This window comes from Strongyloides ratti, assembly GCF_001040885.1.
Source record: "Strongyloides ratti genome assembly S_ratti_ED321, chromosome : 1".
Classification (NCBI taxonomy): domain Eukaryota; kingdom Metazoa; phylum Nematoda; class Chromadorea; order Rhabditida; family Strongyloididae; genus Strongyloides; species Strongyloides ratti.
The window spans coordinates 432,749-448,515 of NC_037307.1; the positions used below are offsets into that span (position 1 = coordinate 432,749).

Below are 15,767 nucleotides of genomic sequence, written 5' to 3' on the forward strand. Positions count from 1 at the left end.
ATTTCCAAAAAAAGTTGTTCTTCATTGTTCACATTTTTAGAGGTAAAATCAGAAATCTAGAAAATTTTCAGCCAATTTTGATATCTCTGGAAAAAATAAAGTTATAGACATGAAATTAACTTAACTAGACTAATTTTTGAATAGAAATCGAATGAAAGTAGTCCCATCTTCATAGGACAAGTATTTGCAAAGATACTGAAAAGTCATAAACAATGAATATTTTAGAAAAATTTCCGCCTTTCGTCATATCTCGCTTCATAATGAAGATAAATGAAATCAGATTTTTGCAATCAACTTCAAATTAGTTTTTATATAGGGTCTACCTTCAAAATTTTTTTACATCTTTATTCATTTTCAAGATATAAAAAAATGGTGACAATGGATTACGCGCGAAAAAATACCAAGCATAGTATTTCAAGAACGGTTGAAAATTTAAAAAAGTTTTCAACGTAGAGTATACCTTAAATATTGAAAGAAGCCCAGCGCATCAAATATCATGGACCTGTGACTTCATTAACTTGAGTTATCACTAGTTTCTTAAAACTTTTTTTAAAACATATTTCTTATCATATCTTAATTTTTAGAAGTCCTATGAAGATGTGAATAGACTTAATGAATTTCCCGTAAAAAATTGATCTAGAAAAAAGTATTTATTTTTAAAATTCACAATATTATCATAGAAATCGAAATTTACAAAAAAATATTCCCCAATTTCGCCCTCAACTTTGAATCCATATAACTCCTGAAATTTCAATTTTCAAATATTGTTGATTATATTCAAAATTCATCCCATTTCAATGGCTATCGAATGAATATAGTAGCATATTTAACTTCCAAAAAAAGATGTTCTTCTTTGTTCACATTTTTAGAGGTAAAATCGGAAATCTAGAAAATTTTCAGCCAATTTTTATATCTCTGAAAATAATAACGTTATAGCTATGAAATTTATTTTTCTAGACCTACTTTTGAATAGAAATCGAATGAAACTAGTCCCATCTTTATAGGACAAGTATTTGCTAAGATACTGAAAAGTTGGGAACAATGAATATTTTAGAAAAATTTCCGCCTTTCGTCATATCTCGCTTCAAAATGAAGATAAATGAAATCAGATTTCTGCAATCATTTTCAAATGAGTTTTCAAGTGGGGTCTACCTTCAAAATATTTTTATATCTTAAAGTACTTTCGAGATATAAAAAAATGATGACAATGGATTACGCGCGAAAAAATACCAAGGTCAATATTTCAAGAACGGTTGAAAATTTGAACATCTTTTCAACGTAGGGTATGTCTAAAATTATAAAAGAAGCCCAGCGCATCAAATTTCATGGACCTGTGACTTCATTAACCTGAGTTATCACTAGTTTCTTAAAACTTTTTTTTAAAACATATTTCTTATCATATCTTCATTTTTAGAAGTCCTATAAAGATGTGAATAGGCTTAATGAATCTCTCGTAAAAAATTGATCTAGAAAAAAGTATTTATTTTCAAAATTTACAATATTATCATAGAAATTGAAATTTACAAAAAAATATTCCCTAATTTCGCCCCTCAACTTTGAATCCTTATAACTCCTGAAATTTCAATTTTCAAATATTGTTGATTATATTCAAAATTCATCCCATTTCAAGGGCTATCGAATGAATATAGTAGAATATTCAATTTCCAAAAAAAGTTGTTTTTTTTAATTACTTATTTTTTTTTATTTCTTTATTGTTTTAGTATAAAAATTTTTTATTAAATCAGCATTGTAATTTAAAGAAAAATACATACCTATAATTTTCAATTATTTAAAAATAATTTCTAGAACGTCAGTGACTCTAAAATTAAGCCAAAAAAATTTTTTTCTATTAATATATTTATTACTATTATAGTTAAATATTTAGTATAAAATTTTTTTTTTATGAATTATTTTTTGCAATTTTTAACATTCCATGGTATTAAATTCCAAGTATCTTTACTCTCAAAATATTTCTAATTTTTTTAATAATATCGTTTTATAATAATATTTTTTAAAGAGATATCTCTTGTCACTATACCAATTTATTTTATATTTAAAATTTTTTATATAAAGATCTCTTTGGAGAATATATTTCTTATGATTCTACGAAAAACATATTTTATTTTGAAGTCGCTCTTATAGAGATCGTTTTTTTTGTGTTTTAAATAGCTAAAAAAAATATCACAATTAAAAATAAACAAAAATTTATTTATACAATTAAAAAATCCATTAAAAGTACAATTAGCCAAAATTTTAGTAAATAATAAAAAAATTGACATTCAAATCGTAAAAATAATAGAAAAAATAGTTCTATTAAAACTTAATAGTACTAAAATTTTTTCTTTTATTTGTAATAATATACCATTTTCGTTCAATGGGAAGATCTTCGTGAACCACCCTATATAAAGCTTTATAAAAACAATGAATTATGATATTCTTCTATAGATATGCAACCCACTATTAGACAAAATTGCATATGAAGAATCATCAATATACTTTATTGTTGTAATTGGACAATCAACACGAAATATATGATGGAGTGTAGAGTGATCCCAAAAGTATTTATAAACGAAAACACCACCACCATATGTACTTATACTATATTCAGACATATCAGAATTAAAATCTATATTTGTCACAAGATCATAATCATCCCAAGTATTATCTTGAAAATTCATTGTCTCTATAAAATCACCATCATTAATTTCAATATTATAATGATATACTGGTCCATCGCCTTCTGTTGTTATTAGTTTATAGATTGAAGAATCTCCTTTTTCTTTGAAAAATTTAATAAAACTAAGTACTCTATTAAAGCATTTAATTCTTCTAGTCAAAAACTTTTCTTTTGATGCAACAGTTATATACAACTTCCCTGTATCGTTAAAAGCAATACAAAAATCGTAATTATCATCAGAATAAAAAACTGTTCTAACATATGTTGAATTAGTTGGATAGTCACGGAAAATATGTGAAATGGTTGTAGGATCAGAAGTACTTTCAAATGTATTTGTTCCAATTTCAAATACTTGAGGAATTGTATCATGAAGTTGGAAAACTGCATAGTCTTTTCCATTAAATGAAGCAATGTTAGTACAATTTACAATACTATCCATAATCTTTTGCCCTACACATACAACTATTCCAATATCATCAACAATATCAAATAACGTTAATATTGAATAAAGAGGAATATAATCCATGTTAAAAACTGTCCATGATACAGCCAATTTATCGCCTTTTGTACAAGAACTGACAACCTCAACAACATTTCCTTCATTTGTAAATCCATCACCTTTATCAATTAAATTCAAAAGATCATAGCTACTTTCAATTTGAGCATCTTTAATATAGAGAAGATTACCAAAAATATCTAAAATCATTCTCCTTCCATCTTTATCAATATGAAGTGAATCAGCATTATTATAAGCACATTGAAAATATTCACTTCTATCATACTCCATCGACTGACTATTCATTGTTTTTTTTTTATTTTTTTTCAAGACTATCGTGTTCCGGTAATTTTAATAATTCACTATTCAACACAGCGCAGTTATATGGAGTAATTTTTTTCTTTATCCAAGAATTATCAACAACTTTATCGTCCACAAAATTGTCTTCAAAACCTAACTCAACGTTATCACAAGATAGTTGAAAAAAATTAATCTCCTCTAATTGTTTGATTATTTCTGTACTGGTAACCTTTTTTTCCTTCAACTGCTTTAATTTTAATTCTTAAAAAAAACAATATAAAATCAATAACAAAATAAAGGTAAAAACATACCAAGTTTAGCTACGTGTTCTTCGTCAACAATCCAATCTGATGACATGTAGTTATATTTTAAAATATCACAATATTATAAGTTATTTCTACTTATTCGTTAGATGAAATAAAATATGATGTAAAAACTGTCTTCTCCTTTCGTTAAAATAACTATTGGTAGTAGTAATAGAATGTTTTAAAATAAACTATCTATCATTAATATACGTTTTTCCATAAACAATTCGTTTCAAGATAATATCATTGATGTAAACATGGAAATGCGCGTATGTTTATGATAACTCGTTTTGAAAAGGTATAGTCAATTTTAATAAATCTATCTTTATATTTTAAAAAAATGAAATTTGACCTGGTAATAAAGTTTTTTTTTTTTCAATTTTAAAACGTTTGTACAAATTTTTAACAAGGGAAAAAATACAATAATTGTTAAAAATGTAGTTTTTTTTTTAAATAGATGATATTTGAATACAATTTTACTTATGATTAGAAATTGTCTGAAAATTTATTTTTTTTGAAAAAACGCTACTTGAATGAAAATTATTTATTACATAGTTATACTTTGATAAATCTGTGTTCAGCGGTTTTTAGAATTAGTTGGATACAAAACTTTTTGTAATTTTTAAAACTAACTTCTACATTAGATAATTTATTTTTAATTTTACTTAACAATTAGAAATAATTGAAAAATTAATTTAAATATCAACTTTTTAGTACAAATTTGGATCAAAATTTATATTGGTTACAACTTTTTTACTTGATTTTTTAAAATAGTAATAATTAATTTAAGTTATATTTAATTAGTTAATTAAAAAAAAGAAACAGAGATAAAAAAAATTAATACAAATTATTATGTTTCAATAACAAAATCTTAACATATATTTATTTCAAATTAAAGTAAACTTTTTAGAAAATGGTTATCGTTTATTTTTTGATATATTATTTATATTAAAATTTATGCCACTGAATTTTAAACGAATTTCTGAAGAAAAAAACTTAAATAATATTTTTTATTTAATGGCTAATTATCTCAAGTATACCAACAATTATAATTGTATTTGGTTAATTTTTAGAAAGTCTTTAAACTTTATAAAATATTTTTTTATTTTTAATAAGTTGGTTTTTTGCTTTTGCTCAATTTTAATTAATTCGCATACTGTAATTTATTAATGTCTTTACATTAAACCAATATGGCTTATATGATATAAACAAAGAAAACAATTTTTGTATTATTCTAAAAAGGAATTTCAAAACCAGCATATTAAAAAGTGTATAAAAAAATCTAAATATTTTTTTAAAATTTTTTTAGAAAATTACTATTAACTAAAAAATAGCATCAACAGCTTGATTAAATATGATATCAAATAATCATTTTGTTTAAAAAAATTTATTCATCAGAAAAATTTAATATTGTTGTTTTTAAGAATAAAATTATCATTTAATTAAAAAAGAATCAAATTGTTAATCATTTTTTTGTAAAACTAAATTTATATTTATTTTGTTTTCTTGTTGTTGCAGATTTTTCAGTTCCAATAACAGGTAATATTTCATTTTCTGATGGCTTTTTTCTTATTTTAATTGCTATAGCAATCAATATGATTATGAGTGCTAAACCTCCAACTGCTCCAATAACAATTAATAAAGTGTAACTATCGTTACCTTTCTAAAATTTATGAAAAATTCTTAAGTTATAAACGTACAATTGTTTCATGGCCAATTGAATTATCATTGTTTCCTTTGACACTTGTATCTAAAAAAATTTTTTTTCATTAAAATATTAATATACTGTTAAAACTAACTAGTATTTTTCAAAAGTTGGTTTTCAACTTGGTTCTTGTTTCGAATATCATAGCTATTTGTTCCCGTAATAGTTGGATTTTCTCTTTTTGTTTTTCTGTAGTGCAGCATTTATTTTTTCTTATTTTAATTAATAATATAATTTAAAAAAAAATTGTTACTATTTTTACAATAAAAATGTTTTTTTAATATTAAAATTTGTAAAAATATTGATTTTAAATTAAAATTGATAGTCTAATCAATTAAATTATAAAATTTTAATATTTTTTTTATAAAAAAATATTTACATCCACATTAATATATTGAGAAATCATTTTTAATAATTTTACATTAATGTCTGATTTTATAAAAAGATAATTTGTTTTTTTTTATATTCTAATTATCATTTACAATAAAATACAATTTAATTTATTTTTAATAGCATCAAAATGACACAAGTAATTAAATGTATTGTAATTATAGCATTCATTTCGTTTTTTTTTCTGAAAAAAGTTCAATGTGATAATGACCCATCGGTAAATGTAGCTAATCATAATGGCCTAAATAATAACAATTCAATTGCATCGTCGATCAATGATAAAGCGAGTAAGTTAACATAAAATATTTTTTTGTAGTTTAAAGTAACAAAAATAATCTTCTTTAGATGTTACTGCAATTGGAAACAATAATAATTATATGAGAAAAAACATTGTAAGTTATAAAAAAATTACTAGTCAATAATTTTTTAGACTCCTTCAATAACAGTAGCACAAGTATTACTTATAGTTTTTTCTTCTATATCTTCGTCAATGTTCATAATGGGAGCAATTTTTTGTGGTATTTATTATATGCACAAACGAAGAATAATATCTAGAAAAGTATTGACAGGTCAAGATACTGTCTATTCTAAAATAAATGCATCATAAAATTGGAGAAAAAATAAAATAGTTATCAACATAATAATTATATATTTTTAAATACCAAGATCTTTTGATTGGAAGCAAATACATTCATATATATATAAACAACGCTTATTATAGTTCACTATTTAAAAAAGTATTTTTTTATGATATAATAAAATTTTCCATCCAGTATTTGATATATACTTAATAATCATTTAACTTTAACATTTTTTTTGATATCATAAAGACCAATTTCATTTATCAATTTTTCATATAATTTTCAACATATATATAAAAAAGTTTAAAATATAATTGTATAAAAATAATAGATTTAATTAACATATTTTTTTAAAAAAGATGATAATAATAGTAATTTTATCAATATGTTCAATTTTTAGATAGTTAATATTTCATAACATTAAAATATTGACATAAAGTACTTTTAAATGACTTTTTTTAACTGTTTATATTATAATTGTGAAAAATTTTTCTATGATAGTTAATAATTTTGCTTGAAAAAAATTGCTTATTACAAAATTTAAAATAGTTTTAAAAATTTATATTTTTCAAATAATATCTTATATTAATTGTTTATTTTATTTTTTTATTAAAAATAAACTCAAACATACTTGTTCACGTAAATGTAAAACTTAAGATCAAAATTATTTCTATCCTGAGAATCAAGCACTCTTCGACTCCTAATAAAGTTAGTTTGCACAAAAGAGAATTTCACAAGAAAAACATTCATATAATCATCATAAATTTTGCAATGAAAACTTAAAAATTGGTACAATCAAGTTATCTAACAATTGAAACACAAAATATTTATTTATAAACATTGATGGTTCATAAATAATATTGTATACAAAGAAATTCACACAATTACTACAAAACCTTATTAAATTTAAGAAAAAACATAAATTTTCACTTTAGTTTTTCTTTGTATCAATTTCTTCATTATTTTTCATATTACTATCAGGAGAAATCTCAGTTTCACCAGAGTGATCACTTTTTAAAACGATGTTCTTCTTATTATTATATCTTCGAAAGTTGTTTCTTCGAAAATTCTTTTTTCTATTTACTTTTTTTTGTGAATTATCATTTTCTTTGTTTTGATCATCATTAATATCGTCAACTTTTTTACTATCCTGCTCACCATTACCATTATCGTGATGTCTTTTGTTATTGTGGTAATGAGAGCGAAATCCACCATAACGACGTCTGTTGTAAGGACGTTTCTCATATCCACTATCCTGAAGAAGTTTTTCAAAAAAATTACTTAATTCTTCAATCTTTTCAGATACTTCATTCAATTGATCATCATTGACCTTTTCTTTAAAACGTTGGAAAACAACATTATTAAGATTGGCTAAAAAAGAAGAAAATAGATTATTAGAAATTTTTGTACAGACATACATTTTAACTTCAGCATTTGATTTATTCTTTCAGAAGAAATATTGTTTCTTCTGTTCTCATTATTTTTCAAACCCTCTTCTTTAATTTGGTGGTTATTTTTTTCCTCAGTTAAAACCATCTTTTTTTTTGGTAATAATATCAGAATTTTACGACGTAGAAAACTTGTAACAAAGTATCTTTATTGTCTTAAAAGAAACCTAAAAAATTGTTAACGTTAAAAAAGTTATTTATATATCAATTACTAATTATAAAACTGTTATAATATATTTATTTATATAAAAATTGATAAAAGATCAGTGGGAATACATACATTGGAAAAATGTTCATTCAAAATAAAGGTTAAAAAAAAAATATGTTTCTGGGAACAGATCTTAAGGTAGAAATAGAAAGATAACAACAAATTTTATATTCAAAGGTTATAAATTAAAATAAACTTTACTGGTTATTTGTAAAAAGAAAATTTGACTTTGATCAAGATATTTAATAAATGAAACAAAGTACTAACGTTTATTAAAGGGTTCAGAATGGTTGACAACGTAGTAATAAATTTAACAAGGAATTCAAAAAAGACAAGTGAATTAAACTGAGAAAAACTCAATTAATGATAAGGGCTAAGAAAAATTAACTACCATTTATGAGTGTATTATCTATTAATATATTTTTAACGTCATCACAATTATTTTGCGAAATTTTTGCTAAAGGTCTTACGTCAACATATGCAATCTTCTTCTATAGAAAAAATTATAAAATGTTAAGAAGTAAAAATTTCTAAAAAAAATATTGAAGTTTATTTTAATACATCATTGATAATAGTAGTCATTTTTATATTATAATTATTTTGACTACCCTTATTCAATCTTGATATTTTATTGCTAATAACAATATCTTAAATATTTAAAGATGATTTACTCAAATAAATGAGAATTTCTGGGGTAACTTAAACGTGATTCCAAACAACTTTTTTAACAAGAATATAATTCAATTTTTTGGTGTTTCGTTATAATTAATTTTGTTTTGTAACAATATTTATTAACAATTTTTAACTACTGTACTAACTCTATTAACATATTGTGGATGAATTCATTCTCCTTGATACTCTTACATTGAGTTATTAGTAAAGGAAATTTAATGTACTCAATTGTGGGTCTATCTATTTTATTTATAATTATTATAATGTAATTTATTTTTTTTTATTTTAGTTATGACAATTAAAAAGTCAAAAACAAACTGTTACATTTAAGAAGAACATAGTACTTTAAATTAAAGGAGAAACGTATTATTCTGCTACAAGATTTTACCAAATGATTGGTGGATGTAATAATAAAGATTGTAATTCAAAAGAGGAAAGACGTAAATTAATGAAAGAAAATGTTAGAGCTATTGAAGAGAGAGGGCGTATATTGGCTGAGAAACGTCAAAAAATGAGGGAAAGGCGTCGTACTTTGGATCAAGATTTCCTTAATATGGAATTGAGAAATCAAATGTTGGAAGAATCAAGGCAATCACTTTTGATGTCAATTAATATAGACAACAGTGAATCTTTTATTCAATCCAAAGAATTTTCTTCATCCCTTCAAACTTGTTATTCAATGGCAACTATTGTTAATTTAAAAAATGAAGATAAAGATAGAAATGTTTTTGATATAGTAAGAAATGGAGATGGTAAAGATTGTGCCCTTAAATTAAGGAAAGATTCCACTTTAGACAAAGGCACTTCTATAGATTCATCACGCCAACAAAACTATCAAGGATTAGAAACTTTTAAAAAATGTGAAAATGTAGATTGTGATATCTTACCTAATACTTCCGCTTCTGCATGGAAACGTGTTTCTATTCTCAAAGATAAACTTAACCAAAAAAAGAAAGAGCTTGCTCATAGAAGAACAAGTAAACTTCTAAATAAAGTATGAAACTTTCTTAGCCATTTCTCGTGTATCTATAATTTTGTGTATATCGATGTAACTAAATAACAAGTAAAGTTTTTATAAATTTATCTTGTCTTTTTTGTCCTACTGCAATCTTTTTTTAACTACTGAAATTTTTTAATTCTAACGCAATATTGTTGTTAAAGAAAAATTAATGACATTTTAATTTATTACGGCAAAGAATCGTGTGTCTTGCAACAAAAAAAAATGTTTTAAATTTTTTTAGAATGTGTTATGTCTTGTTCGGAAATTTCTTTGCATCTATATTACAAGATAACAAGACATTTTTCATTCACTGTTAAACAGTTGAATTTTACGTTGACATAAACCAAATCTCATTAAACTTTTTTATAATTATTATTTATTTATATTAATAATATTTTTTTTTAAAAAAATTTTATTAAATGATCAATTCTATTTTAGGTATATTATAATGGCAAATACCAAAGAACAAGATTTATACGTTATAAAAACAACTTTTAATATTGAAATGTACAAATTACCACAAAAATGTAATAGAAATATCTTATCACTATTACAAAGCACCACAACCAAACGTTTTAATAGAGGATTTGACAAGCTCAAGTCGTTTGAATTGAAATCTTGTAAAAACAGAAAAAAAAATCCGTTTTTAAAAGAGAAGCACAATAAAATAAAAGAGAAAATTCATTTAGAAGATAGAAGAATTCAAATGATGAAAAAAAGAAATAGAATCTTAGACAAAAATCATCTAATTTCTAATGGAAAAAGTTATCATATATCATTAGGGACTCAAGAAATAAGAAATATCACTATTTATGAATCAACTCCAAAAGCAATGTATTTACCTTTAATTTATGATGAAAATTCAAGAAACGGGATATCAAAGACGGTTAAAAACGAAAAAGATATCATTATGTGTAATAGTAACAAAGTTGAAAGTAATTATTATTTTTCTTCTAGAGATGGATTTAAAATTGTAAGACAAGATTCAGAGATAAGAAGTATTATAAGAGATGTTGGAAATTTAGAACTTCTTTGTGATAAAGACGATTTAAAAAACTCGAACGAAATAGATTCAATTTCTTTCCCTGTTATCAATGACTGGACTACGATATGATAATCTTTTTGCAAATTTCATAGAATAGAAGAATTATTATTTATCAAAAAAGAAGTCTTAAATAAGTAAATATATTAATGATTATCTTTTAATATGAAATAGTATTTAATTGATAAAAATTTATATAAATATATATTTTTATTAATTGTAACAATTATTTTTTTTACCATATTAAGTTTAGAAAACATTTTTTAATACTTTTTAAATTATATATACATTTCACATTTATCATAAAATAATTTATTTTAGTCCGAGAAAAATTAAAGTTATGAAAGTTAACATAATTTATTAGTTATTTTAATTTTTAATATATTTTTTTGCATCTAAAATATACTTCAATAAAAACTCTAACTTATAATTAATATATGAAAATCATTTAATTATTTAAAAGTTAAATTTATAGATCAATTTTTTTATTAATTAATTATTTTTATATGTTATATTATATTGTTAAATAACATAAATAAGAATTTGTCTAATTTCTTTTTTGAAACTTTTGTTTTTCAAAATTTTTTACTATTAAAAAAATAAAAAAAAAACAATAGCACTTAACATAAGTAAAAAGAAAAACTAAAACTTCTTTTTATAAAAAAAAGTTTCAAACTTTAAATGCATACTTTATTTTCATAAAAAAAAGATATATTTTATTTTTATATGCATATTTTCTTTTCTTTTTTATTAATAACATGAAACATTTCATCACTTAAACTTCAGAAATTTTTAAACCTTTATCAATATCAACAAAAAAAAATTATTCTCCATTAATCCTTTAAAAGTGCAAACTTATTTTAAAATATTGTAATTTCCCTGAAGATAAAAAAAGACGTTTTATACAACGAAAATATGTACACATCAATTGAAAAATGATACTATGTACAAAAGAATGTTAAAAATATTAGTTATTTAGTGGTTTGTTCTCTAAAGAAATATTAATAACATTCTTTTTCATATTTTATTGTTTTTGTTAAATTTTTCTAAAAATGACATATTTTTTTGAGATGTTTTTTAAAGACTAAAATTATTACATATAATTTTTTTTAAGTCAAAAGTTTATTTTTTTATAATATTATGATAAAGTAAAGCTATATTTTTTATTATATTTTAAATAGTCTAATTTTGTACTTGTTTTACATAAAAAAATATACCTTATAAATGTTACCAAAAACATTATTGATAAAAATATTTTTTACCAGAAACATATGTTTTTTAGGTGAAAAAAAAACACAATAAACTCTTTTGAAATTAAAGAATAATAAATTATCATTATTTTTTGGTGGTACTTAAGTTTTGATTTAAGATGTTTTATTGCATTCATTTGCTTTTTAAACAATTCTCAATTTGTACATAACTTTTGTTTCAAAAAAATAGATAAAAAAAAGAAAGATGTGAAACATTCTTTTTAATGATAATAATGATGATTTTTTAATTTATACATTTATAAAATTTTTATTCAACGTCATTTTTACTGTTTGTTTTATAAATTTTTATCATTGTTGTTTTTAATTTTATTAATTATTTTTTCTAGATATTTTAAGATGGATTGTAGCAGAAGTGGAAAAGACACTAAATTTGTAGAAATTAATTTTACTGTTGAAATAGATGGTTCATCTTTTCGTCATCCAACTTTACATAGTTTAAAACAACCACAAAACACATTATTTTTGGAAAGAAAATTTGAACGAACAATGTTTTTGGAAAAAAAGATTGGAGAAATCGAAAACAAAAATAAAGGAATGGAGGACAGAGTTTATGAAATGCGTGTACGAGCGCGAAATTTAGAAAAAAGAGTAAAGATTTTAGAAAAAAGAAATAAAATGCTAGAAAAGAGAACATTAAAATTAAAGGAGAATCGCCGTATTGGTTCTGGAAAAAAAGTCAAAATAACTATTGAACGAGGAGAACCAATAAACATTGCCTTTTGTGGATCACCATCAAGTGATTATGATTTTTCTGTTTCTCCATATACATTTAAAAATGAAAGATTGTTAAGATCAGAAAGTGTTGATATCTGTCAACCTGTCTTCAGAGATGATTCAATGATTGATAATCAACTTTATAAAAACGTCATGGTATTTAAAAATCAAAGTTTTGGTGTAGGAAATATTGTTGAAGGTATTAGTGGATTAACAATACCAAGTAAACAAGAAGAAGAATTAATCACTAATGATAAGTAAACTATTTTAAAAATTAAATGTACAATTGTATATAATATTCATTTTTTATAGAAATTATATGATTAATAAAATATCTTTTTTAGTAAATTAAATTTATTTTTTCTTAATTAATTTTTTAAAAATTATTACAAAATTATGATTTATAAAATACTTTTAATCACTTAGAGAAATTTTTTTTTTTATAAATTTACAATCATCAGTTTTATATCACTAAAACTAAATATAAAAATTTATATATACAAATGGTGTATTATCATTTGTAAATATAATTTTATATTTTTAGCAAAATTTTAAATATATTTTTTTACTAGTTTTACTGTTTTATATTCTAGATATATTTTGAAAAAGATATAGTATATTCAAAGATGAAATTAAATATACTAATAATATTATTTAAAATATTTTCCAAGTAAAATATTGTTTCTGATTGAAAATAAGAAGAACATACTTGACAATTCATTATATGTCATCTTAAAATTTGCTACTATTTTTTAAAAATACAAAATATTACTATTTTTTGTTAAAAAAAATAACATTTAACTTCCAAAAAATTAGAAAAAAAAATTTTAACGTAAAGAGAATGTTTGGAAAACTTTTTACCAGATGATCAATGATAATTATAGTTAGAAAAAAAAAGATAATATAATAAAAGAAAGAAATCAAAAATTAAAAGAATACGGTCAAAATAAACAATAAAAATACAAAATTTGCATTTAACGATAACGAAAATATATCAAAGAAACTTTTTAAGACTTTTACTAAAAATTTCTTATCTACTTACAATAAAAAAAAGTTTATTGGAAAAAAAATTATTACAATTATAAATAAATATTGACAAAACTCTTCAAATTATTTTAAAAGATGAAAGTAAGTAAATTATTATTAATAAAGATAACTAAAAATATAAATAAATTAAAAATAATAAGAAAGAAGAATGAAGTGAAAGATATTAATGATGATAAAAAAGATAATTCATATGATGAAGTATACTATTGTTCAAATAAATATAATTTTATTAAAAAAGATTAATATCTCTTTTATATTAATTATAAAAATATAATTGTTAGTATGATGTTCATAATTTTTAGATTCCTTCTAACACAATAATAAAAATATTTAAAAACATTTATTAAATTAATAATTTTATAAAAAAAAAAATAAATTATAGCAAATAAATGTCTTATAAATAACATATTAAAAAAATTACCTACAATAAAAAATATTTCATAAATAAATTTAAATTATTTTTATCTTTGGTTTTATAGAAAAATGTATAATTTTTTTTTTAAAAAAAAATAAATATATGTTTATTAATTATAATTTTTAATTTCTAATTGCAAAAAAAAAAGTATATATCAATCTTAACAATTTTAAATTGAATATAATTTTTAAAAAAATATCATAAATAGGTTTATATTTTATTTTTACTTTTATATATTAAAACAAAGTAAAAAGAATTAAATATACCAAGAAAAAGATGACAAAAATTTCCTTTATAAAAAATCAGTAATCATTATTATTAAACTATTATGTTTTTAAACAATAATTTAATTTTTAAATAATTTTAGAAAAAAAAGTAATAAAATATAATATATTTAATAATATATACATATATATATTTGTATATAAATTTTCTTCAGAAAATATTTTATCAAATTAATTAGTTTTTTATTGGATAAATTGTCATATCATGCAATAATATTACTTTATAAATTATACAATGAAGTATTTTTATAACATCATAGTACCAATTTTATTTTAAGCTATGTATTTAAATATTTAAGTAATGTGTTTATAAAACTTTAACTAAACATATATTTTGTTTATTTTTAATTATTTTGTTTATTTTTATTATACAATTTTTTTAAATATATATTTAATTATATTTTAGATATGAATCCAGGTACAAAACATCTTACTATTATATCTAATAAAATTGAAATAAATAATATAGAAAAGTTTAAAGATATATCTCAATTTGATATAACTTTTATTGAAATAGATTATGAAAGTAGAGGAATAATGTCACTTGAAGATAATGCTATGTTAATGAAATTAAAAAAATCATTATATGAAGAGATAGATATAATGTTAAAAAAAAGAAAAGAAACTTTTGAAGAAATGCTTATACGTTTAAAAGAAGTTAAAGAAATACTAGAATTAAAAAATCAAGATATATTAAAAGGAAACATAGAATTGGAAATAAAAGAAGATAAAAAAATTGAAGAAAAAAAAGAAACATTTAAAAAAAAATTTGTTAAAGGTATAGTAAAAGAACAAAATATAGATAGAAAGAGATTTCTACTGGAAGGAAATTGTAGAAGTACTGGTAGAGCATGTCAGATATTAATGAAATCAAAAAGTTTTGTTCGGGACAAACTTTTTTCTAAAAAAAATTCAAATTCAAATAATATTTAATATAAATCCCAATTTTTGGAACTAAAAACAAATAATAGTATTTATTAAAAGGATCTTTTTATCATAAATCTTTTTATAGGTAAAATTTTAAAAAACTAATTAATAAGGGTTTTCTTTATTTATTAAAATATAACGTTTTTAAAGTTCTTTAATGTTTGTTCATCTCATTAATAATTATTTATTTTTTTCATAAATATATATTTATTAATAAACTTTATTCTTCTTTACAATATTTTTTTAAATTCGATATTTTTATTAATTTTAACTTTATGTATAATT

General features: G+C 21.2%; 8 protein-coding genes across 8 annotated transcripts; 4 read left to right on the forward strand and 4 right to left on the reverse strand.

The window, feature by feature from the left end:
• Positions 1-2,426: 2,426 nt before the first annotated feature.
• SRAE_1000014100 (Hypothetical protein) lies at positions 2,427-3,479 on the reverse strand (the record flags this gene model as incomplete). The annotated part of the gene is made up of 1 exon (XM_024646939.1): positions 2,427-3,479. The coding sequence occupies one exon, from the start codon at positions 3,477-3,479 to the stop codon at positions 2,427-2,429; it is 1,053 nt and encodes a 350-aa protein (XP_024501067.1).
• A 10-nt stretch (positions 3,480-3,489) lies between these two features.
• On the reverse strand, positions 3,490-3,830 carry SRAE_1000014200 (Hypothetical protein; the record flags this gene model as incomplete). The annotated part of the gene is made up of 2 exons (XM_024646940.1): positions 3,490-3,734; positions 3,785-3,830. 2 exons carry the CDS (start codon positions 3,828-3,830, stop codon positions 3,490-3,492), a joined length of 291 nt encoding a protein of 96 aa, XP_024501068.1.
• Positions 3,831-5,243: 1,413 nt separating this feature from the next.
• Positions 5,244-5,686, reverse strand: SRAE_1000014300 (Hypothetical protein; the record flags this gene model as incomplete). The annotated part of the gene is made up of 3 exons (XM_024646942.1): positions 5,244-5,441; positions 5,479-5,528; positions 5,578-5,686. The coding sequence occupies 3 exons, from the start codon at positions 5,684-5,686 to the stop codon at positions 5,244-5,246; spliced, it is 357 nt and encodes a 118-aa protein (XP_024501069.1).
• A 317-nt stretch (positions 5,687-6,003) lies between these two features.
• On the forward strand, positions 6,004-6,480 carry SRAE_1000014400 (Hypothetical protein; the record flags this gene model as incomplete). Its single annotated transcript, XM_024646943.1, has 3 exons — positions 6,004-6,160; positions 6,219-6,265; positions 6,304-6,480. 3 exons carry the CDS (start codon positions 6,004-6,006, stop codon positions 6,478-6,480), a joined length of 381 nt encoding a protein of 126 aa, XP_024501070.1.
• A 905-nt stretch (positions 6,481-7,385) lies between these two features.
• Positions 7,386-7,990, reverse strand: SRAE_1000014500 (Hypothetical protein; the record flags this gene model as incomplete). The annotated part of the gene is made up of 2 exons (XM_024646944.1): positions 7,386-7,825; positions 7,873-7,990. 2 exons carry the CDS (start codon positions 7,988-7,990, stop codon positions 7,386-7,388), a joined length of 558 nt encoding a protein of 185 aa, XP_024501071.1.
• Positions 7,991-9,173: 1,183 nt separating this feature from the next.
• On the forward strand, positions 9,174-9,782 carry SRAE_1000014600 (Hypothetical protein; the record flags this gene model as incomplete). The annotated part of the gene is made up of 1 exon (XM_024646945.1): positions 9,174-9,782. One exon carries the CDS (start codon positions 9,174-9,176, stop codon positions 9,780-9,782), a length of 609 nt encoding a protein of 202 aa, XP_024501072.1.
• A 448-nt stretch (positions 9,783-10,230) lies between these two features.
• Positions 10,231-13,070, forward strand: SRAE_1000014700 (Hypothetical protein; the record flags this gene model as incomplete). The annotated part of the gene is made up of 3 exons (XM_024646946.1): positions 10,231-10,702; positions 10,740-10,755; positions 12,422-13,070. The coding sequence occupies 3 exons, from the start codon at positions 10,231-10,233 to the stop codon at positions 13,068-13,070; spliced, it is 1,137 nt and encodes a 378-aa protein (XP_024501073.1).
• A 1,893-nt stretch (positions 13,071-14,963) lies between these two features.
• On the forward strand, positions 14,964-15,488 carry SRAE_1000014800 (Hypothetical protein; the record flags this gene model as incomplete). Its single annotated transcript, XM_024646947.1, has 2 exons — positions 14,964-14,973; positions 15,025-15,488. 2 exons carry the CDS (start codon positions 14,964-14,966, stop codon positions 15,486-15,488), a joined length of 474 nt encoding a protein of 157 aa, XP_024501074.1.
• Positions 15,489-15,767: the final 279 nt, after the last annotated feature.